This window comes from Artibeus jamaicensis, unplaced genomic scaffold (assembly GCF_021234435.1).
Source record: "Artibeus jamaicensis isolate MK-2021 breed Jamaican fruit bat unplaced genomic scaffold, CSHL_Jam_final scaffold_1964, whole genome shotgun sequence".
NCBI lineage: Eukaryota > Metazoa > Chordata > Mammalia > Chiroptera > Phyllostomidae > Artibeus > Artibeus jamaicensis.
Window position 1 is genome coordinate 37965131 of NW_026522030.1, and position 23621 is coordinate 37988751.

The 23621-nt window shown below is 47.9% G+C and overlaps 1 protein-coding gene across 3 annotated transcripts in view; it reads left to right on the forward strand.

Annotated features, from left to right (window-relative positions):
- APBA1 (amyloid beta precursor protein binding family A member 1) overlaps positions 1-23621 on the forward strand; it is a 198533-nt gene that overhangs the window by 153335 nt on the left and 21577 nt on the right. For 2 of the 3 annotated variants that reach the window (XM_037157604.2, XM_053656511.1), the window contains exons 3-7: positions 6959-7054; positions 11241-11280; positions 14552-14697; positions 22148-22180; positions 23193-23279. In XM_037157604.2, coding sequence (XP_037013499.2) covers positions 6959-7054; positions 11241-11280; positions 14552-14697; positions 22148-22180; positions 23193-23279 — 402 coding nt within the window. The remainder of the gene's footprint in view (positions 1-6958; positions 7055-11240; positions 11281-14551; positions 14698-22147; positions 22181-23192; positions 23280-23621) is intronic. The other variant, XM_037157605.2, reaches the window with a different exon arrangement.

A 23621-nucleotide genomic window follows, 5' to 3' on the forward strand; every position in this document is an offset into this window, starting at 1 on the left:
GATAAAACACCCCCATGGGGGTGAGCTTCTGTTGTGAGCATCCTCCCAAAGGGGGCGAAGTAATTTTTGTCCTGTCGGAATCTTAAGAGACTTACCAGTTGTTGGTCGACTGCTTTCCATGTGCCCAGGCACTGAGCTGACCCCTGTGCCTGTCGTCACCGGTGACGGACCTCCCCTCCCCCCCGGCAGCCCCAGGGGAGGGTCGTAGCTGTTTCCCTGGTTCTCAGGGTCAGAGCCATGGGTGGTCGAGCCAGGACTCAGACCCTGGTGGGCCAGGCACTGGGCACTTAACCACTTCACTATCCTGAAACCTAAGTTACAGTTTTACTCGTTCTGCCACAATATAAAATTTAAATATTACATGTTTTTTTTTGTCAATGGAGGAATGTGACTTTGGTTCCCTGGAATGACAATAAGTTTTGAAAATGGACCCTAATATTGGAAAGCCAGATCATGGTGGCTTTAAAGACTAGATCCAGTGTCTTAGGAATTAGTTGATTTTTTTATTTTTACTTCTGCCAACCAACAGGCTTTGTTCCAGGCCTTCCACGTCCTGGGCCGTGGGGCAGGGAAGGCTTCTGTGTCTCCGCCTCCACTGGAAGCCCGCCCTGGCCCAGCCACGCAGGTGACAGTCTCTTCTCCCCGCTGCTCTCTGGTCCTGCCTGTTACAGCAGCTGTCATGTTACATTCGAACCACAAGGGGCAGGAATGTTTTAAAGAATCACTGCATTAGTGTACTTTCAGAAGGCTACTTTAAAACTAATGCACTAAGCCCTGGCTGGTGTAGGTCAGTGGATTGAGAATGGTGGGTCTGAGAACCAAAGGATTGTGGTTCGATTCCCAGTCAGGGCACATGCCTGGGTTGCAGGCCAGTTCCCAGCAGGAGACGCATGAGAGGCAACCACACATTGATATTTCTCTCCCTCTCTCCCTCTTCCCCTCTAAAAATAAATAAATAAAATCTTTAAAATTTTTAATTTACTGAAAATGAGGACTGACATTTCAAAGTAAGTATGGGGAAGAGGGAATTTGATTAGAGCTTTACCTTGAAAAATAATACTAAAAATTATAAGCATAAGTTGGCTTAGTTTATCTTTTGACTGGCAATATGTAGGTTATCATTTTAACTCTGCATCAATTCTAGAACAGAGAAGAATTTTTATTTGGGGAGTGGTTTTGTTTTTCTTCTTCAAAAAAAGGCATTCAATCATGTAATAGAATAGTCTTCTTAGTTCACAGTAGTTTTTGCAGCACTATCAGAAAGGGTCCTTTCAATCACAAAGAGAACTAGTGCAGCAAAAATATCTAAGATCTGACTCAGTTTTCCCAAGGGCCTCTCCTAATTACTTGCTCTTCCAAAGCACCTGTAACATCGCCGTTCTTTCCATTTTTCTGTTCTTTATTGTCAAGTGCTGTAAGTCCACCAACTGATTATCAGTAGCTGGTTTGAGCAGTTCTCCAACTCCCCCTTCTTCAGCATTATAAAATTCTGCTTTGTATTTATTTTTGCAATATTTGTACTTCTCTGTAGCATGTTTGCTGTTTGGGGAGTATTGTCATTTTTGCCCTGGAATGCCAGGTGGTCCCGACAGTCGAGAGAAACCAGCCGACAGAGACATGGACCAGGGAGAGGCGAGTGTTCAGGGACGACTGTTAAGGTGGACACTGACATCGTGAGCAGCCAGCTCTTTGGTGGCTGTTCCTGTGTTCTTGTGACTTTTGCTCCGACAGTGGCCATAGCTCACAGAGGACGCCCTCCCTGTGTGTGTGTCTAGCTGTGTCGCATCTGCTGGACCGGGAGCTCCGGGTGCAGGCAGGGGCCAGGGCTTCCCCAGACACCCTCAACACTTCAGTGTTAGACACAGGAAGCAAGGGGCCGGGTAGAACTCACATTTTTATGTCTTTTGACTTGAATTCCTCCAAAAGGCTTCTGAGGTCCTTGTACACCTTTCCAATGGCAGCTCAGATCTCAGTCCTGCCTCAGTCCTTAGGTCTTTCTAGAAAGGACACCATCCATTCGGGAAGAGCCAGGCCCTCTGCCTCTGGTTCTGCAGTATCCTCACGGCCATCCCATTAGCTTTTCCGGTACTCTTCCCTTCAGCAGATGTCCAGGGGTGGAAGAGGATTAAGGGAGAGGAAAGAGTGAAAGTGATGACCTTTTATCCCTTCCAGGCCACTCAGGACTGGTGGCGGTATGTTTCTTCAGGGACAACCCCGGGCCAGTGACTCGCAGGCAGCCCCTGGGCGCAGCCAGGGCGGCCTGTCCTCCAGCAGGGCTGCAGCTCCTTTCTCACTTCCCTGCACAGCTGTGCTTCCACCTGATTCCGTTCCCAGTACCTTCCCCCTACCCTGTCCCACCCCATCCTACTTCATGAATACCGCCGTTTCCAGGATTCAGCAGAAGCCGTCGCCTCTTGCATGAAGCATTGCCTGATACACACCCCTCCCCTCCTGCAGGGTTGCTCCCTCCCAACCCCACGTCCCCACTGAGAGATCAATGTCCCAGCCACCTGCCGCATCCCTGCCTTCACGTGTCTCCCTCCTCCCATTGTCTAGAAAGCGGTGGAGGGCAGGACCACAGCGTCTCTTCTCTCTTTGTTTCTGGCCGGGCGTCGGGAATGCAGACAGGCACCGAATGTCTGTTGGAGGAACAGACAGTAGGCACTGGTGTGTTGCTCTTCTCTTCTCCCCCGAAAGGATGGCCCCAAAGTTCCTTCGGCTACTTGCCTCATCCTGCCGGCAGCAATAGAGTGTTTGGCCCCCGGAGCTGTTCGGTCGGAATTTAAATGAAAGATCACCTTACCCTTTGGATGCTTCTGCACCCTTCAGCCACCTCTGATCTAGGAGCTGTCCGTCTCTCGTCCCAGGTTGAAGACCGCACGTCTTAAGGCAGAGAGCTCTGCCTGGGGAGACTCCAGAGCTGCCCCGGCAAATTTGGATCAGAGGTGTGGAGAATCTGCTGGAACACACTCTGCAGAAGACAAACTTAAGGAGAACTCCTGAAACTATTTAAAATGAGGAGTTGTTGAGTCATCCTTGGACGCCGCCTCTCCTGGTCGTCCCATGTGTCACTTACCTTGGTGAATTTCTGAGCCCACACTTGCTCCCCACGGTTGGTCCCACTTGCCTAAGATTGAATATCGACCTAGTAACCCAGAAGGCCTGAGACTCCAGACAGAGAAATATGCAATACTAATGTTTACTTTTGTTTCATATTTCAGTGGTTAAATTTTACCTCTAACACCTTCTCTGGAAGTAAAAAGTATCATCCAATTTCTGGTTTTCTCCCCATTTTTCAGAGTGGCAAGGCAGACGTTGGTGGTAAAGGACTCGTGAGCAGATAACGTGAGGTGTGTTGATACTAACACCTTTGTTTAGGCTCCGTTGAGGCTGTGTTTGCTCTCAAGGCCTTTGTCCACCTGGACTTTGTCAGCAGTGGTGTGGTGAGCATAAGCTTTCACTAGGTGGGGCCCTGTCTCGTTCTGGGACCACTTTCTGCTCCAGAAGAGCTTTGCTGGCGCGCTAAGGTCAGGATCTTCGTGGTCAAAGGCCATTTCTCAAATTCAAAATCCACACTTAACCTCCTACACGTAACAGAGTGGGGGGTGCTACATCAGAAAAGGACTTGCCATTGGCCACTAAAAACTAAGGAGAGTAGTGGCCAATCTGTTTTCTATGCAAGTTGGAAAAGAAGGTGAAGCTGCAAACTCCATTGAAATCATTTATTCAGTACATGTTTACTGAATGCCTGCTGTTCATGAGACCCAAGGCTGGGCACTTGGATTATAAAGATGAGGAAGACGAGTGAAAGCACTCTTGAGGGAGAGCAGGTGGGCACAGGAACAGATGATCACAAAACCTGGCTGGCACATGCCAGCCGGAGAGAAGGTACCGTGGAAATTTCAGCAAGATGAGTGCTTTCGAATTGCTCACGGAGCAGAGGAGAGAATGAGGGGGACTCTCTGGACGGAGGGAATTCCCTGCACATGCAAATGGAAGGAAATGTGAATGAGCTCCTTGAGTGCAGAGGGCTGGAGCACTGAGTGTCCACGGGAAGTGGGCCCGGCCAAGGTTGGTGCTGGTCCCACGGAAGCCTCAGTGAGCGCGGTGCCCCCCCGCACCTGCATCTGTGCCCCTTCTCCAGGGTTCTTCGATGGGTGCCCATTCTGACACTGGTGCCCGCCCTGGTCACCAAGCCTTACTATGGGCCTGACCAGCCTCTTCCACGCCCCCCTGTGCTGTTCAGATGACCTGTCTCCTCAGATCACCCTGAGATGACCAGGCGCCCGCAGCATTCCAAAGAATCCATTTTTAGAGGATTTGCAACAGAAAAGAGTTAAAGAAATAGGCACCGTGGGAGTCCTTTGGAGAGTGGTTTTTACTTTAATGAATGTGTCACAGCACCTTCCAAAGCAAGTAATTAAAGAAAAGCCAGCCGCCCCGGCTTTCCCAGGGACTGGACCCTTGCAGTCTTTGCCACAGAGACAAGTGAAACAGAGAAGCATAAATCTCTAAGGAAACTCTTCAAATTTGAAAAATTGGGAAAGTCTGAAGGCATTAAATTCTCATGAAGACTTCACTACACGAATTTTGAGGAGGCCAAACATAGCGATAACTCAGCAGGTAACCGCCAGCTCTCTTGGGTGCCAAATGGAACAATTCGTGTTTCTTTTCAAAGGCACGCAGGGCTATTTTCTTGCGCCCGGGGCCTGCGGGGCCTGGGGTGCTGTGTGTCCTCGCTCACTCTCGGCTTCACTGGCAGCAGCTGCTTTCCGCCTGTGAGAGTCTCAGAGACTCCGTGGTCGGCACAGCCCTGCTCAGACCCGGGAATGTGGACTCCTGGGGAGTAAATCCAGACCTCATAGCAATAGGCCAGGGGCATACGTACAGCATCTGAGTGGGAAGGCTTCCGCACTTCCCCACGTTCTCTGACAGTTCATCTGGTGCCTCTCTGTGTTTCTTGTAACTCAGACTTTTTGGAAAGATTTGGTTTTTTATGGTTTCACAGACCGCTCACCGAGGTCTCCCTTACTTATTAATGTGCCCCCTCCCTGGCACCACTGCTTTGTGGGACATCTTTCCTTTCCACACAGAGGTATTTTACTGATATCTGTGCCTCACCTTCCCCAAGGGGGCCAGTCCCGCGAGATCTGATGAGACGCAAGCATCCGCTACTGTTATTTTGCTTCGTTTTCCCAGGACTCACCTGCCCTTATACACATCCCCACAGTTCCCCAAAGGATAGATCCTTGTGTGGGTTCCGCTTTGTATTCCTGTCAAACGTCACCCACAAACTGTGAAGCAGCGCAGTCTGACCCCCAGAGGACCATCGCTGCAGAATCCGTAAGCATCCTCGTGGCTCATTTGAAGATTCCCTTCAGCTCCCAAGATTTCACGAGCATTCAGAAATGTTTAGGTACCAGCTAGAGAGGGTTTCCAGAGCCTGGATTAGTCCCATCCCTGTGCTGGTCTTGTGGTTTATGCAGCCAGTGTTTGTGGAGCCCGTGCTGTGTGTCAGGCACCGGCCTGGAGCTTTGAGCTCCCAGTAGGGCTGCCTGTGCGAGGAGCCGGAGCCCAGCCCGAGGCCATTACATGCCTGATGGGGGCCAGGCTCTCTGACCCTATTTTTCTAAGGCTTATTTTATTCGTTTAAGATGTTTTCACATTTTAAAATCATACTTGACATAGCATATTAGTTTCAGTTATAAAACACAATGATTAGACATTCACACACCTTACAAAGGGGTGGATCAGCACCGGAACTAACTCTAGTGACCATCCATCGTACGTGGTTATTGCGATACTACTGACCACACTCTCCGTGCGGCACGTTGTGTCTCTGTGACTGATTTTATAAACGAAAGTCTGCGTTTCTGAATCACCCTTCCCTTTTCCACCCGCCCCTCTGCCCTCCTGCCCTCTGGCAGCTATCAGTTCATTCTCTGTGTGTGTGAGTCTGTTTCTGTCTCGTTTTGTTTGTTCATTTGTTTTGGTTTTTGGATTCTATATAAAAGTGAAATCACAGAGCATTTCTTTCTCTGTCTGACTTATTTCACTCAGCACAGCACTCTCGGGCTCATTCGCTTCGTCCCCAGTGTCAGCATCTCATCCTTCTTTAGGGCTGCATAGTGCTCCATCACGTGCGTGGGCATACCACAACTTCTCGGCCCCTCCTGGAAGGACTGGTGGGCATCAGGGCGCTGCCACGTCTCGGCCATTCACGTCACTGTGAGCGATGCTGCAGTGAACAGGCGTGCCTATATTTTTTTCATTTCATGGTTTTTTGGTTTTTTTGGATAACTACCCAGAAGTAGAATTGCTTTAAATACATCATTTAACAGAATTTTTTAGCTTTTCTAGGAGCAGCCAAGGTAATGTTGTTCAGATGCTGAAACATCTCAGAATTTTCAGTGGCCCATGGTTTAAATCAGAAAAGATATTTGAAATCTGGACTGACTAGGAAAACAAGTGGTACAGTTTCCGGTCATGAAAATCAATCCCAGCTGCCTCTTTAAAAATATGTGTTGTGATTTTTTTTCTTTTGCACTTGGACATTCTTGGGTAGGTGATATTATATGACATTTAGTACCCAAAGTCTTTGTATCCTTCAATAGAAAAAAATTTTTAAACACAAACATTTGTGTATCACCAATATCTTTTTCATCTAGAGCTTTAAGTTTGTCATTCAACTTCTGCTGTATTTGAACACTTGACCTTAAATGGTGGGGGTGAGGGGAGCGAAGCTCTAAGGGCGCCTTTCAAAACCTGGCAGGAACTTAAAACCTGACAAACCCAAAGGCTTTATAAACATTTGGCGAGCGCTTTCCAAAGAGGCGTTCCCTCCGCTGCACTGGTGGGCCGGTCGAGTGCGGCGTCCCCTCTGTGCTCGGCCGCTGCCCACAGGCCGGCAGTCCCGGTCCCTCCGGTTCTCACTGTGTGTTCCCTTGTTGTGTTCCAGTCCCCCTCTCCAGGCAGTGCCTCGCCCCTGGGCGCCGAGTCTTCAAGTACACCCCTTCATCCCAGTGACCCCACGGAAGCCTCCACGAACAAAGAGGTAGGGCGCTGTCTCCTCCCAAAGGCCGCCAGCCGTCCTCCATTCGGATTCGGGGTCATGCCTTCCCCAGCCTCCCACGGAGCTTCTGCCCCAGAGTCCCCTGGGGAGGAAAATTCTGTTTTCTCCTCTCCGGCGTGGAATTAGGCGATTAAAGCTGTGACATCTAATTGGTAGCTACTAGCCACAGATGTCTGTTTCGGTGGATGAATGAACTGACGAGCTCACTCCCTCAGGCACACTGGCCGCATTTCCAGTCCTCAGGGGCCACACGTGACCAGCGGCTACTGTTTTGGGTGGGGCGGTCACAGAGCACTGCCACCCACGCTGGCCGTTCCCTTGGGCGGTGTTGACCACTGAACACCAAAACTCTCTGTAGCACCGTCCTTCCTCGCGGTGTTACAGGCCTCGGGTACCGTGGGCTTCCCGTTGCCATGTGGTTTGGGAAATGGGTTGAATTTTTTAAAAATACCCATTTTTCTTAGGCTCAAGTGAAATCTCTTCATGACGACAAGGTGGTCACTCGTCCTGGTTTAACTGCTGTGGGTCCAGTTCACACCTGCTGCTCACACCTGGCGAGTTCTCTCCTCCGTCTCCAAAGCAGTGCTGCTCCGAGAACCAGCGGCGGCAGCCCTGCAAAGGTTCTCCCCCGTCCTGGCCTCTGTGGTCACCAGCCGTGTGTGACCTGAAGACCTGAATTTTTCACTGTAGTCAATTTCAGTGACCTAAAATAGCCACGGGTGGCAAGGGGCTCCTGGGCCAAGCAGCCCTGAAGTACCCCCTACTTAGGGAGGCCAGGCCGGCTCGGGCAGAGACCCCGTGAGCAAGAACTTGCTGCTTGCTCCCGCTGAGCGTTCCAGGGTGAAAGGCAGGTGTCTTTCCCCCGAGGGAAGCCACTGCTTTCTCCAGCCCCGTCGTCTGTTGACACCTGGCCAACCGCCGCCCCCACCTCTTCATAAACTAGTGTCAGGTAAATCCTGGCCTTCATCACTGTCCACGAGGGGGCCCAGCTTCCTCCAAATGTGGACGCTGCCTAATCCACCCTGGAGACCTGTGTTAAGGAGGTAAACCACCTGAGGAAGGGCTCATTTCCCCCCATCTTGCTAATAATTTTATGTTAAGTAGTAATGGAAGAAAGCAGTCTCCATTTTAACCTGATTGGCAGATCACTACTAAAGGGGGCCTTAGTTGAAATTTAAAGTGTCATAGAATACATTCACATGTGCCATGAAACACACTTACATCTGCCATTGAACAGCCGTGCAGGGGAGAAGTGTGGTTTTTTGTTAACTGTTCATATTGAAGCAAACAAACATAAGGGGGACCTTCCCGGAAACGAGAACATGAGAATTCAGTTTGAAGTTCGCTCTGTCCTCCTCTGGTCTCGGTCCTCAGACCACAGGCCTGGGGACCGACGGGCCTGGACTGACGGGGTCGCGGCCGCTGCTGCCCCCGCACCCCGCAGCCGGCCTCGTCCGGTCTTCACCGCACACAGAGAGGTGAGAGCAGATGGCAGGGAGAGAAGAGTGACAGCCACGGTGACACTAGTGACAGCAGTGAGTTGCCATTTCTTGAGCATTCACAGTGTTCAGGCTCCAGGCCAAGCAAGTCACAGGTGGTATCTCATTTAATTCTGTTGTTACATGTCCTGTGTGTTGGTTGAGGAAGCTGAGAGGTCGAATAAGTTATCTGAGGTCCCAGGGCTCACAACTGGTGGGACAAGGATTTGAACCCAGGGCACCTCTGGGCCCGGGTTGCTCACACCAGCGTCTGCCGTCCTTGGGGTGAGAAGTGCCTGCAGATGAGGTCGCTTGTACCGTGTGTATTCCAGACTCGGCCCATGGTTAGTGTGGCCTCCCGGAAAATTCCAAATGTTTTGGCTTTTATCTTCCTGAATGTGGTTTCATTAATTTTTTTAATATTAAGGATTAACAAATGTTCATCTCTGCCCACATATGAGAAAATAAAGGGCTAATCAGACATCTGGATATTCAACATTTGGTTATTCATCAGCTGTAATAAGCAAGACAAATTTGTTAGCTTCTCAGTTCCTACAGGACTTGGCACATTTCAGTATATCCTTAGAAATAATGGCGAAAATCCTCTCTGTGTGCAATAATTAGAAATGCTTTCGTTTCACAAAACTCTTTTTAAAAAAAATCAAAAATTTACTACCTCAGAGTCTAACGCAAGCCAGTCAGGAGCTCATGAATCTTGAAGAAGCAAATGCATCAAATGCCCTCCACTGCAGCTCCACATAAAACAGCAGTGTTTGGGGAGTTCAGCTGAAGTAATTCTTCCATAGTTTCTATTAAAATCAGGACGCTGTTCTTGAAAGCAGCCTGCAGCAAAGTACCCTAATGGCCAAGAAAATCTGAATCTGCTTCTTGGAGATACCTGGAGGCATAACTATTTTTGATTAAACAAAGTGAATCCTAATCACGCAGACCCTTAGCAGCTGAGGACAGGGATGGAGAGACGTTCAGGGAACGATAATTTGGACGCTTGGAGCCCTTATAAAGAAGCTGGCTTCCAGCTGCGTGCCCTGAAGTTGGGGGTTGTTTTTCTTTAAACCACCCAGAATTAGGCAGACTTGGCTGTTGGATGTCCCCTGGGCCCATCTTCTCATTTGGATAAAAAGATAGTAAAATTAATGTAAAGCGCTATTGAAATTGATTTCTCTTTCCTCTTATCCCTATATCTTGGCTTCCACTGGGTGTGCATCCTTCCATGAAATGCATTAGCAGCCAATAAACTTCTATTCCTTGGCGGACTTGGGTCTGTCATTTCTTGTGGAAGGTGATCCTTTCTGAGACCAGCAGCCCACCCCCTTCGTGGTGAGGAGGCGCTTCATCCAGGCAGCACACCTGCAGCGGGGCCGTGTGATCGGTGCTGAGTTCTTGTCATTGTCCTGGGCGGAGGGAGAGTCCTAAACCGAGTGTTCTCCAGTGCCCCCACATTTTCACATAACAATTAATGCTACTATTGTTTAGAATTTTGTGCAAGTCAACTAATTAATCGTCCCTCTGCCATTCCCATATTCCAAATGAAGAGCACTTCAGTATGAAGGACTACGATAGGGCGTGGTTCTCCGTGACATCCCAGCCCTCGTGCAGGGCGCTTCGCCCTTGCAGCCCACCAGGCACCCCAGAGTATGCCCTCAATTCAAGTTCACCTGACGATCAGCTGCGCTCCACTAGACACCCTTTCTCTAAAAGGTGCACATTTAAATGGTCACCCAACCCCTGGTAGGTTCTGAGCAATGAAAGTCTTCAGGGACTCTTGTCTTGGACATTAGCTCCCCACTTGCCTGCAGTGCTCCCATCGCCCTACCCCAGACAGATCAGCCACACACTACATTCCGGCGGAAGCGGGAATGAGCTTCCTGCTGCTTTGCCACCCAGAGTTATTTCTAGGACGTGCACTTGCGGAAGGAACCAGATGGTAGGTGTCGCTCCTCTGAGAGCTGGCATTTAGGGTGCTGCCCAGTCAGGTGCTAGAAGGTTTCCAGTTGTCCATATCTCCTTCCAGTGGTGCTTTTGGAAGGCTGATCACTGCTCCAAATTGTTATTTAATGTACAAATTCCAGGGTTTTTTTATTTAATCCTTTGTTTGTTGTGTTCTTATTTTAAGGTAACACATGATAATTGCATATATAATGGAATTTTTTAACCAAAATAAGTCTGTGGGAGATGAAGGGAAGAGACAAAAACTCTAGCAGATATTTTTAGCGTTATGAGAGATCCCCGCAGCAAAGACCTAGTGTGAAATAACGTTCTCCAAGGGAGCGCTTGACTTCAGCACATAATTATGTGGGTGCTTTCATTAATCAGCAGTTTTTACTTAGATAGAAACACAGATTCTTAATACAAATTGAGACCTTTTTATTGCTATTGAGGATTATGAATTTTGGTTTACGGCATATTTTTCAGGCCGACAGACATCTTTCTGTGGAACGTAGGGTTTTCAGATTACCTCAGATGTGAACGGGTGGGCCTGGGCTTTGGGTAACCTTTAATAAGAAATGCGTGTGTTTATTTACACTTCACCTCTGTAAGCAAAAGTGGTTGACAGCTGGTTAATATCTGCCACCAGTGATGTATTTATTTTGTATGTTGCATGGATGGTTGTGTTAATGCTTTTGTCATCATGCATTGCCCTTTTTGAAACCTCTTTGTCTTAATTACAGTCAAGAAAAAGCTTGGCTTCATTCCCCACCTACGTTGAAGGTAAGAACCAAAAAAAGAAGTATTGAGCACTGAGTCACTCATGAATCTTTTAGCATTTTGAGTATTTGAAGCACTGGGCCGGAAGACGGTGGAGAGGAAAGGCCATAGAGCCAGTTAATTCACAGTCTAAGCAGTTTGGGAATCTCAGATTAAAAGGACAACAGCTGTGAGCCTCTCGAAGCTCCTCCCCCTGGCCTTTGCTGATTCTGTCCCTCAGAAGCAGAGCTGGGGTGGGGGGCTTTGCCTAGCTTGGTAGTGATCGGAGTGGATCCGAAACCCAAGTCTTCCTACCTTTTCTCCAGTTTACCTCTGACATCCATCAAGGACTATTTAAGTGGGAATAAGCTTTAGCTAAGTGGGAGAAATTTTGGTCCTTAAAATTTCACTTAAAAAAGAAAAAAACCTTCCCAATAATTCTTCTCTCTTGCTTGGATGAGTTAGTAACAGAAACATTTATTAAGCTCTTACTTTTGCCATGTACTATACGAAGCACGTTCCATGTAGAGATTGGCCGAATGCTCACATCAATCTCATGAAGGGGGTTTATCATTATCCCCATGTTACATATGAGAGGACGGAGGCACCGAAGGGGTGAGCAACTGTCCCGAGATCACCCAGTTGGCAAGTAGCTGAGCCAGGCTGTGCCCCGACAGTCGACGCCACCGTTCTCCCTGCACTCGGTGCAGGGTGCCGAATGTGGTTGTGCAGGTTATTCACCGCACAAGGAGACGTACTCCGGAGGCCTCCTAGGGCCGGAACTCACCCAGCCTTCGCACCCCAGGTTTGAGGTCGGGCCACGCAACCGGAGTGCCGATTTCTCATTCACACAAAGACACCCCTTAGCTGGAGGGGACACTGCTTCTCTACCAGGAGGATGGCAGGTGCTCTCTCCAGCAGGATGGGTTGTCATTTCCTTTAGGGGAGATTTTCTGGGGCCAAAAAACACCCAAGCATCACTCTGAGATCATGTCTGGCCTTTGGATTCTGTGAGTAAACAGTCAGTGTCTTCTACTGCCTGGGAATGAAACCTCTTTGAATGTTTAGGTCTCAAGCCCAAAAGGTGCTTATAGGTGATGTTCAGTTACTCAGGTATCACTCTGGAGTAACCTATAAATTTTTTGTGCCATTTCTGCAAAGCCCCAGAATTTCATGAGAGCAGCTTAGGGAGTTACTGGAAGTTTGGAAACACATTCTTCCCCACATCCAGTCCTCCAGGCTCAGCAGTGGCATCCAGGTGGAGACACCTGTGGGGTGTGTGTGCAACTGTTCACTTACAGAGCAACCTCAAGGCCTCCCTGGAAAGAAAATCACTTTCCAAAAGGCCAGAGTCACACCTGCGCTTCCTTAACTCAGGAACACTATGACTTTAATTTTCTTAACTTAATAATACACTAACACCTGAGCCTAAAATGAACGTATGAAATTAGGGTCCTTTTTTTCTGGCTGTGAGAGAGCGACAGTGACATTTGATTATGATCATGTTCCCAGGAGGATGAAGGGCATAAGATTATACCACGGATGTATAATTTGTTTGGATCCAATATTTCTGTCTCTTGGCCGCTTGACATTTACACAGCCTCATAACGGTTACTCGGATTGCTCCTGAGCGTATCTGCACATCCGCACTGGAGGGGGGGCAGGGGGCTTCTTTCGGTGAGTCAGGCTGAGTCAGAGAGAAATAGAGCATGCCATCGGAAGTTCTTTATAAGAGGTGGTTAATTTTTACTTGTCTTTGACATTCATTATTTCCACAAATAAATGGAACATTTCTCAACACCTGGTTGACAGAAATGCCTGTGTTTAAGTGACACTGGATGTCTGTTACAAAGTGACACTGTTAAAAAGCACAGGGTGGGTCCCAACTTGTCCATATGTTTTTTCAGTTAGGCTCCTGCTTCCCTGCTTTACAACTAAACTGTATATTGTAAATAACCTGAACTCGTCTCACACGTGTAAAAGTTTTGGGGTAAGAGCACATGGCTGTTGAGAAGAGTGTAAGTTCCCGGTGTGTCTCAGCCGCCCGCACGGCCGTGTACCGCTCGGTGACCGCCTAGAAGTCTTTCCTGGAAAGATCAAGAATAAGACAAATAACAGGTTTTCTCATTTAATTACTACACAAATGCTTTGTGAAGACATTTCCTAAAACATTGTTAATCTCTTTGTTTCAACCGCCACCTTGGTTTTGGTGGGAAAATGAATAGATTATTTTTAAGTCTGTACCTTGGTAAGTAGCTTAGCATGGAAAGCAGCTGTTTAAGTTCAAGATGAGTTCCATGTTTAAGGATAAAAATTAAAACCATTTCAGACCAGCTCTCCACAAGGAAAAAGCAAAATTTTTCCATTTCAAGGCCTCTACTTAAGTTAAGACCCTGAGGTTTTAACTGTGGGTTAAAATGTGGCATTCAAGCCAAAGAAAATACACATCTTCATTGCAGGATTAGAATGCCTTTCTTAGTGCATCTGCCGTAAAGTCAGTCGTGTGTGAGGCCCACACATGTTTTCACTTCCAGTGGCCCTCACAGGCCATTATGGTTATTAGAGGCAGGCACCTCCTTTTCAGTATGTAAAACAAGCTTGGACTAAAAGGCTGACCGATCGATGGACCAGAAATTCCCGTGTTCCTTGGCCCTGATCAGTGTGAACACGCAGGTTGGGAACTTGCAGTTGCGAGGTGGTCAGTGTGAGACCACGGCCCCGGGGTGGTGTCGGCCGCCTGCCAGAACTGGGTGGGAGGTGTGCAGGGGGCCAGACGTTCTGGAACAAGCATCTCGCTTTGCTGATTTATAAAGTGTATCTCCCCGTCGTGGGTCAGAGGAGGAGGGGGAGCTATGGATGGCTGGCGAGTCAAGGAACTGCTTACCTCACCTTCGTCAGGCTGAGTGACAGATGCTGACTGGACACGAGAGGGCCGGAGATAACTGTGACATAGTCCTTGTCCCCAAAGAGCGCCCAGTGTGCCAGGAGAACCCACATCCTTCATCAAAACAGTTCACGCTTTGTATTTACATAAATATTCACATCATTTCTCACAGTAAATGGCCTGGGGGAAGTAAGTCACTCTAAGAAAAAATTGTTCCTACTCTTTGAAGACAAGGGCTGAGTGAAGGCAGACACAGATGCCTTAGACTAGCAGCAGGTCGATGCAGCTGCGCAGGGGTCTCCCCAGCGGCCCCTGTGCCAGAGCTGAGCCGTGGGGGAGGGGCTGTATGCTGGGGATGTGGCAGGCCCACCCCAGGGCGGCCTCACTCACCGCTGTGTCTGTGTGTTACAGTTCCCGGACCTTGTGACCCTGAAGACTTGATCGATGGGATCATTTTTGCTGCCAATTACCTTGGCTCCACCCAGCTGCTCTCAGACAAAACTCCCTCCAAAAACGTGCGCATGATGCAGGCCCAGGAAGCAGTGAGCAGGATCAAGGTGAGGGGCGGTGCGCTCTGCGGGGTGGGGGGCAGAGGTGGGGGTGCCTGAGCCGGCCCCGTGCCTCACATACCCAGTTCCGAGTTTAGAGGAGAATGGGTTGGGGCGACATTGCAGGCAGTGCTTGTACATGTACCTGCCAACAGTTCTGAACAGGAAAGAAAGATTTCCAATGTGTACTGGAGTCCTAATATATACATACTGTATATTTTGGTGGTTCTTAATGGTCAGTATTGAGAAAAAACACGTATGATGGTGAACTTTGAAAAGTTGATACAATGAGGAATGACACCATTTTGAGTGTTGTCTCTAAGGTGAGAGGTGTGTCACCGTATTTCCACCGACGGCTAGAGATCCGTGGTGTCAGCTCTCCTGGTGCAGCGCGGTTCACACTGGGCCCCACTGCTGTGCAACAGGCTGGTCCTGTTCAAGCAGAACTGAACTGGATTGCTTCGGGGAAGACGAGCCACTTGATCAGACCTCGCCTGGCCAGGCTGAGCCAGGCTAACCCGGTTTAAACTAGGTTGAGTCAGTCATAACCTGTTTGAATCTGTTCTACCAAGATTGAAAAGGAGCGAGCCTATTTGATCCAGAAAGAACCACTTTCATCTGGTTTAAATCATTCATAACTAGTTTGAACCAGCCAGAACTGGTTTGATCCCATGGACACGCAGAGCTCGAGAATCTCCACCATGAACCCAATACCACCTACAGTTACAGACAAACCCCCGGACTACAAAGACACTCCAAGTGTCATTAAGTGCCCCTGGGCAGCCAGTCTGGAGCCACAGGGAGAGCGTCACTGGTGACACCCCACGCAGGAGGGTGGGGCAGGTTAGGGCTCTGCAGAATTGGCTTCATCCCATTTCACCTGGTCAAGATCAATTCCCTCCTCGAGAAACCATTCCCTTTCTTAGGTCTTCTTGCTCACACACAAGTTTCATCCTGGTGTTGGTGTGGCGTGGTGGAACGCAGTTACTGAGAGTCCTCGATCCCTCAGTTAAGGAAAAAGTATTTCTTGAGCAGCTATGTGTTTGAGGCTGTGCGAGGAAGGACTCGGGAGGGAGGGGAAGTGGCAGTTCGTAGGGCGACAGCCTCACCCTCACGCTCAGCAGCTCCAACAGGATATGATTAAGTCAGCAAATGTGCAGGGTGTACCTTCTCTTAACTATCCGTTAGAGTAGAGTAAACCTATGCTGCAACTTTTGATACTACTACTGAAATTTTGGGAATTGGGATGTGTAAACTGGAGAGTAATTTACAATTGCATCAAGGGTAGACCATAGTCAAGATTACTGGCAGAGACCTACTAGTTTCATCCGATTGCCAGGGACCCACTTCACCACTTCATCTGGGCAGCCCAAACCTTGTCTGTGCCTCAGAGACCCTGTGGCCACCAAGCCCACTGCTGTGCTATCCATGTCTTCTCCCCAAATTAGCCTTTCCCAGGATGATTGACAGTGGGAAGTCCTCTTCCTTCAGAGGAAGTCCCACCCCCACCACAAAGCTGCACCTTAGCCCATGGTTCCCAGCCCGACTGCTCCATGGAAACATGTCAGCTTCACCCTCGGACCTGCCTGATCTTTCAGCCTCAGTAATTCTGCTGCTAGAGCATCAGTGTCCTGTCGACCTGCCCACCCAAGCTCGGGCTTATTTCTCTGCACCGCGACCCTGATCATAAAGAGGTGACCCTGATGCTGCCAGATCGGCCACTGTTCTTTCTTTAGGATCTCCCAGGCACAGCCTTCAAAGCAAGAACACACGAAGCTCTCCGAGGGAACGCGCTGCTCCTCAGGCACTGGCTGTCCCGTCTCCTGTCATCCAGAGCAGTGCACTTTAAAAACTAGGGCTTTGGGGTCACAGTTCTGACTCCTCATGTCCCACAGTTGCCAAACACAGCATGTTACAATTTTGTTCAATTAGCACTTGTTAAGTCGAGCCCCAGGGTGCCAGATGGTGAGCAAAAGACCACAAGAGAAATTTAGAGAAGTTGCTGTAGGTCCCGGAGAAGCCCCCAGAGAGGTCATGGCAGGGTCCAGGCAGAGAGAGAGAGAGAGAAAGATTCAATGACTATGTTTTATGCGTAGGTATCACGATGCAGTGTGCTTCTATGCATCTAAAGGAGCCATTGCCTGACATTAAATATTGTCTGCTTTGTGTTCCCTTTATATCCATTTGAATGCATGTTGGATTGCTTGCCTTTACACCAAGCCTCTTTCAAATTGTAAGTGGAGACAGTCACACTTCTGCACCCCCTCCCAGAAAGTTACTGTTTTAGGAGTATGCGGAGAGACTTTATCACCTGCGGAAGGGAAGGGGGTGGGTGGCCAAAAGCATCCCTGCAGATCAGTAGGGATGGTCTCAAGGGACTTGTGCACTGTGGTGCCCGCAGGTGGCCAGGAGACACCTTTCTCTGAGGGAGGTGGTGCCATGCTTTTTCCTAAAGACAGGCTGAGCTTTCAGAAATGAGTTTTCTAGGCCACCCCTAGAGAAATACAGAGCAGAATGAGGCTTCAGATTTTATAGTGTCTATCCAGAAAGGAAGGGAGGCAGGAAAGCTCTGGATTTATTTGGAAATCTGTTTACTAGCAACATCGCCACCACCAACTAGTGAGTAATTTCTGCACTGGTGCTGTCACTCAGTCAAAGGCAGAGGAATTTCCTCCTTCCATGACCAGTTCCTTCTTCCTCCCCACATCCCTGCAGTGGCCTCAGCGTGCCCCTCCCCTCGCTTTCCTCTGCCTGCTTCCTCTGTTTGACCCGGAGGATGCCTTGCCCTGAGGCCCGGCCCTGGTGTCGGTGGCGCTTTGTCAGCAAGCTGACTCTAACCCTGAAGCTGGGTTTCCGTTCTAAGGGAGTCTTTAATCTTTGTCTGCTCAACAGTTGAGGTGCCTGTCACTCACACAGCACCAACCGGATGTTAGCATTGAATATTGATACTGGATTTATATCTGGAGTCCTAAGAATTACGATTTTTCTTAATTTAACAAAGAATTTACAGGTGTATTTGACAAATGGGGAGAGAATTTGAAGCTGTGGTTCAGCCAGGTATTTGCTACATAATGTGAAAAGAAGATGGGGATTTGGCTTAGAAAGCAAACGGTTTCTATGCAGACCCTGTAATGGATATCGTAGGAGATAGAAATGAACCAAGACTCCATGCTCGCGGTCCTCAACCTTGAGAAACAAGCAGTCTAATAAGGGAGTAAATGAGTATTGAAGTAACAGTAATGCAAGGCAGGCTGAGGGGTGCGCAGTTAAAGGCTTTTCCAGCTATCAAAATATAAGGAATAAGGTGCATCCGAATGGAGTAGCATAATTAGAAGACACCTGCCATGTTTTGAAAACTTTAAATCATCTTTGGACCCTCCCTAATGTTTCCTTTCTGTCTTCGTTGTCCACCATTTTGGAAGAGAAATATCCTGCCCCAAGCCCCCATATAACTTAGGAATGTGGTAGAACAAGGGCTCTCAAAGTGCGATCCCCAGCAGCTTCTGGGGACGTGATACAAATGCGGATTCCCAGATCCCTGCTTAGTCAGAAACTCGTGGGGGAGGGCCCGGGAATCTGTGTGCTCACGAGCCCTGCAGGGATTCTGGTGGTCTCTCCCATTTGGGACCCCCTGTCTCAGAGAAGGTGAGACCCTCCCGTGTTACGGCGCATCTGTTCTTTCACTGCGCTGTGCGGCAGTCAGTCAAACTGAGCGCTGCTCACAGGTAGGGTTCCGTTGACGAATAAGCTCAAGAAACCCTAAAAATTAGGTCTCGTGGATATTTTCCACCAGTGCTTCCCTGTTGGAGGCTCTAAGCAGTCCTGTGGTGAGGAGACTTAACTCACGTTGCTGCGCCAGAAGCCCCCGTAGTTATTTAAACAGAGGTGCGTTATCACTGCGTGGTGATGCCTGTTACAGGCTCGCTGCTGGCATCGCCTGGAACACAATTGGGGGAACACTGGCGAGAGCTTTGCCCTTTGTGCTGTCAGAACCTAAAGTGCACCGGGTAGAGTCACTACACACACACACACAGTGTGGGAGCGATGCCTAGACCCCGTGAGAGAAGCCGACCCGGAGCCGGGGCAGCTAGCTCGCTTGTCTTCCTCTCTGTCCACTCCGCCTCCATCTCCATACTTCACTGCAGCCGGTCCCCCTTCAGCCTCTGCCCTTCAACCGGAAGGCGGGAGGGGCCTGTTGAGTGCTGCCTGAGCCCCCGTGACTGCTTCGTGTCCACGCACAGTGTGGTGTGTACGTCTCCATTCTTTCTACATTTGTGAAGCTCGTGTTATTAGCTCACAAATGGTGTTTTGACATTTTTGGGTCCATGCATTTTTGTAAGAATCATTCATTATCAAATAATCTTCTTATACCTGTCTTCACTAGCCTGTTCTGAAAGATCAGGTTTTTCAATTGGTTTATGGAAAGATTTTCTTTAAAGGTCAAACATTATTAGTTAATTGTAGAATTAAAATTTCCGTCAGTCTAGCTTTGTCTCAGTTACGTGGTTTTCCATCTAACTTGGAGAAATCTGTGATTCATAGAAAGGCCACTGACACTCTCAAACGGGGGCTGGGGGCTCCTGGGAGGGAGGTGTCACTGAGCCCATTGTTTCAGACAGAGAAATTTATTGACGAGAAACTTGCCCAAGTCACACAACTAGCAATTTGGAGTGTAAACTAAGACTTCCAGGTCTGAACCTCTGTCCTGCCACTTAACAGCTGTGTGACCTTGGTCAAGTTAACTAGCCTCTCTGTGCCTCAGTTTCCTCTTCTGGAAGAGGAGGATAATGCCTTGCCCAGCTCACAGGGCTGTTGTAAGCTTTCGCCTCTACGGTTGTGCAGCACGTGGAGGGCACTCTTAGCAGGGGGAGAAAGGCTGGAATAGCCGGGAGGATCCCTGTGTGCATAACCCAGAGGGTCTTAGCCACAGCTAACACTCCATACACATCGTGAATCAAGTGCTTGGACAGGCGGTGCCACAGCTTATGCCCTTGCACACAGCCTGCTGGGTGTTAAGCCATAATCAGTCCTGTGAAACTCGAGGATTTAAAGGGATGCTGCCACTCCTGTGCTAAGAGCGTGCTGGCCCTGTGGTTCTCTTCGCCCTCTGTCTGCCACTCCCATTTCCATTTCTCATTCTGGCTCCATCATCATTTCTAAAGTTACGTCTAAATTGTAAATGATAATTTGTTTCAGGGCACTTGATTATCATAAGTGAGTTTAAGATGGTATTCTTCCTCTCAGTACACAGTGTATTTTTAACTTCATAAATATTATTTCAGAATGTTTATGAAACCCAAGTCTGCCATTTGGATCTTTTTCCTCATCACCAGTTCTAGCAAAAAAAAAAAAAAAAAAGACAGAATTTGGGCATCCTGTTGGCGGGAGACTTATTTTCCTTTGAAAGGGCCCTTTCAGATCACTGTCTTCTGAGTGAAGCATCTTGACCAGTAGCTGTTAGGTGTGGGTATCAGCAGTAATGGAAATTCTTAGAGAACTGCCACATCATTTCACATCACATTGTTTCAGGGGACGAGGTAGAAAGCAGACAAACACTGGGGTCTGGCAGCCATCATCTACACTAGGATGTAGCTGGTGCAGGTCAGACAGAGCTTCCTCTGGCAGAGCTCTCCAGTTCCACAGAGGAATCTGTGGTATGGCAGTTGCTGCGTGCGGACTTTTCCAGAGCACACTCTTCACGCCGACCACCAGTAGGAACTGTGGGATGGCTGTGCAGGACTGGGCTGCCCTGGATCCCTGGGTGTAGCAGAGATGAGCTCTTAGGTGCTTAGATGGCTGACTCATGCAGTTTTGTTTTTGCACAGTGAGGTAGTATAGACAAGACACCTTAGTCATTAACGAAATAAAGTGTGGCTGAGCTCAAGAGAGCTTTCCTGCCAGGTGAGTACCAAGGAATGGGAGAGAGCAGGCCTTCTTCCACCCCACCCCCGTCACCACCTTCTGGTTTGGCCATCGACCCCCCCATCACTCCTATCAGGTCTTTGTGTATGTAGGGAGCCCAGAAAAAGCCAAGAAATTACCTCCTAATAGAGGTAAATTACAATCATGTACCAGCAAACACAAATATAGTGCTTATAACGCACCAGGCACTGTTCTGAGAGCTTTGCATACATTTATTTTATCCTCAGAACAGCTTGAGACAGATACTACTTTTATCCTCATTTGACAGGTAGGTAACGGAGGCACAGAGATGTTAAGTTGCTTACCCCAGGCGACACAGCTAGTTAGGTAGCAGAGCCAAAATTCAGTTTCAGACAGTTGACCCCAGAATCCCTTCTTTCATTAACTATGATTTTCCATATGAGAAAAGGGGAAACATTACATTCATTTCTAATTAGGTGTAGGCCATGTTAATACTATACCAATTTAAGGCAAGAAGTATTACTAGAGATAAAGAGGGAAAATATTGAAAGATCTATTTATTAGGAAGACATAAATATCTTAAATATGTATACACCTTCTAGCATAGCTATAAAATGTATGAAGCAAAGACTGACAGAAGTAGAATGTGGACCAATGCACAGTAAGAGCTGGAGGTCTTAACACCCCCTCTCAATAATGTTAGAGAAAGCAGACAAAAAATCACCAGTGCACAGCAGATTCACTCTTAGCCACTGTATTTGACCTAATTGACGTTGGTAGAACACTGTCCCCAACGACTGAAGAATGCATTTTTTGAAGTATGCATGACACATTCCCTGAAGTCAGGCATGCTCTGGGCTATGCAGCTAAGACTCAACACATTTCAAAGGATTGAAGTGAGAGGATATTCTCCGACCCAGCAGAACTAATTCAGAAGGGAATAACAAAAAGATACTACACAATCTCCAAAGGTATTAAAATTAATAAGACAATCCTAAGTAATCCAAAGTTCAAAAGAGAAATCATAATGGAAATCAGAAAATGTTTTAAATGAAATGATAATTAAATTGCAGCATGTGAAGTATGTGGGATACAGCTAAAGCAGTTCTCAGAGGGAGATTCATAGCTTTAAATAAATATATTCGAAAAGAAAAATGTTTGAAAATTCATCATGGCAGTTTTCATTTCAAGAAGCTAGGGAAAGAAGTCAGCAAATTTGGCTCTAAAAGTAGGAGAAAATAAAGGAATAGGCTAGCATCAATGAACTAGAAAAACAGGCGTGTAATAAAGAAAACCAACAGTACCAAAAGTTGGTTCTTTGAAAACACGGACTGCAGTTAAGAGTAAGAAGCAGCTTACTACATCTCCTCCACCTACTGCCCCTGTGTGTGCTGCGTTCCCAGTTAGGAGCTCCTTTGTCTGCCGAGTGGGACTTGTTTTTTTTTAAGTCCGGCCTCCTCCCACAGCAATGCTTTATCTCACTATCAGTATTAGTTTGTCAATTCCCTTTGCAACTTTGAGTCTGCAAATTCTCTTCTAACTGTTCTCCTGTCTCTGTTTGTTCCATGCTAAGCAGATGGCCCAGAAATTAGCCAAAAGCAGGAAGAAGGTGCAGTACAAACAACTTCATCAGCTCGGTGTTATGCCTGTTCTTTCCATTTATTTATGTTTTGCCTTTTTTTTATTATTTTGTGTTTTTGTTTTCTGCATCCAGCAAGTTTTTGTTCAGATTTCTTTTTGAACCGCCCCATAAGCCAACGTTTCTCAGAACTCAGTTGCCAAAAATGGCCGTTTTCTGTTGCTCATGAGTCATTTCACTTCAGAGGAACAGCAGGGAGCAGATTGGAGATGCTAAACGAATCCTGTGCTAGTGTGCAAGTTCCCACCATTCAGGAGCATTCATGTGGCAGGGACTTGGGCCTGTGCAACGACAGTCACGTTTGACTTGTGGATTTATCAGATTGCTGGATGCAAAAAAGAAAACTCGCTAATAACCACACATGTGCAGACTTAAGCCTTGAATGAACCAGACTGATGTGCTTTTTTGGTTGTGGAGCTTCTAGGTGCTTATGAGCCACCCATGGGACGTTGGTGCATTGGGGCTGTTTCTTAATGGGGTGGATCCAGGGAACTGCTTCCGTGTTGCTGTGTCGGTATGTGAACGTGAAGACCCTCTGACCAGAACTGCATTCAGATGACTTTGTTTGCACCTGCTGTACACTTTGTCCCCCATCAGTTGAGCAGGGGCAGAGTGATTTTGCCAAGATCCTGGAGCATCAAATCAGTTGCCCCTATTCCTTCAATATGCTGGGCTCTGAAACCCTTGCAGAAAGGGTCATTGGCAATCCTGTTCATAGACCCAAATCTGCAGTGGGTTACTGCTTCTAGAGCAGAAGAAGCAAAGGGGATTCTGTGTTTTTCCTCGTGACCTGCAAATGCTAACTCTCATCCACGTGTCCATCTTCTGTGTGGTACCTTCAGCTTTGGCAACCTAATTCAGGAGTCTGCATTGCTGTTCTGGTGACTGTGTCTTGATGCTTCTGTGTGTGAGCTAACCTTGCTCCCATCACCTGGGTCAGAAGAATGTCCTGAGCTTTCCTTTGGTGCATTTTTCTTCTCAGGCTCCTGAAGGCGAATCTCAGCCAATGACCGAAGTGGATCTCTTCATTTCTACGCAGAGAATCAAAGTACTGAATGCTGACACCCAGGTATGAGCTGGCTCCCACCTTTCCCGGGGAGGGAGCTTAGCAGCATGGCAACTCTGCACCCATGTCTTAGGCAGCCGTCCCCAGATGCTGGCTTCTGTACAAGCTGGAAGGTTGTGTCTGTTTGAGGTGGGGGTACAGGGAGCCTGGGAGCCCTAGGCTGTTTCCTTAAAGATCAAAGGGAAAAATAAACTGTGAATATTGTTTGGCAATAATTCTCATAAGTATTTATCACAAGATTCATGAAGTGGAACAGGTTAGCCTTTCAAAAATTTTATTTTTTATTTTTATATTTTATTTTTAGTTTTTTTATTGATTATGCTGTTACAGTTGTTCTTCCCCCCC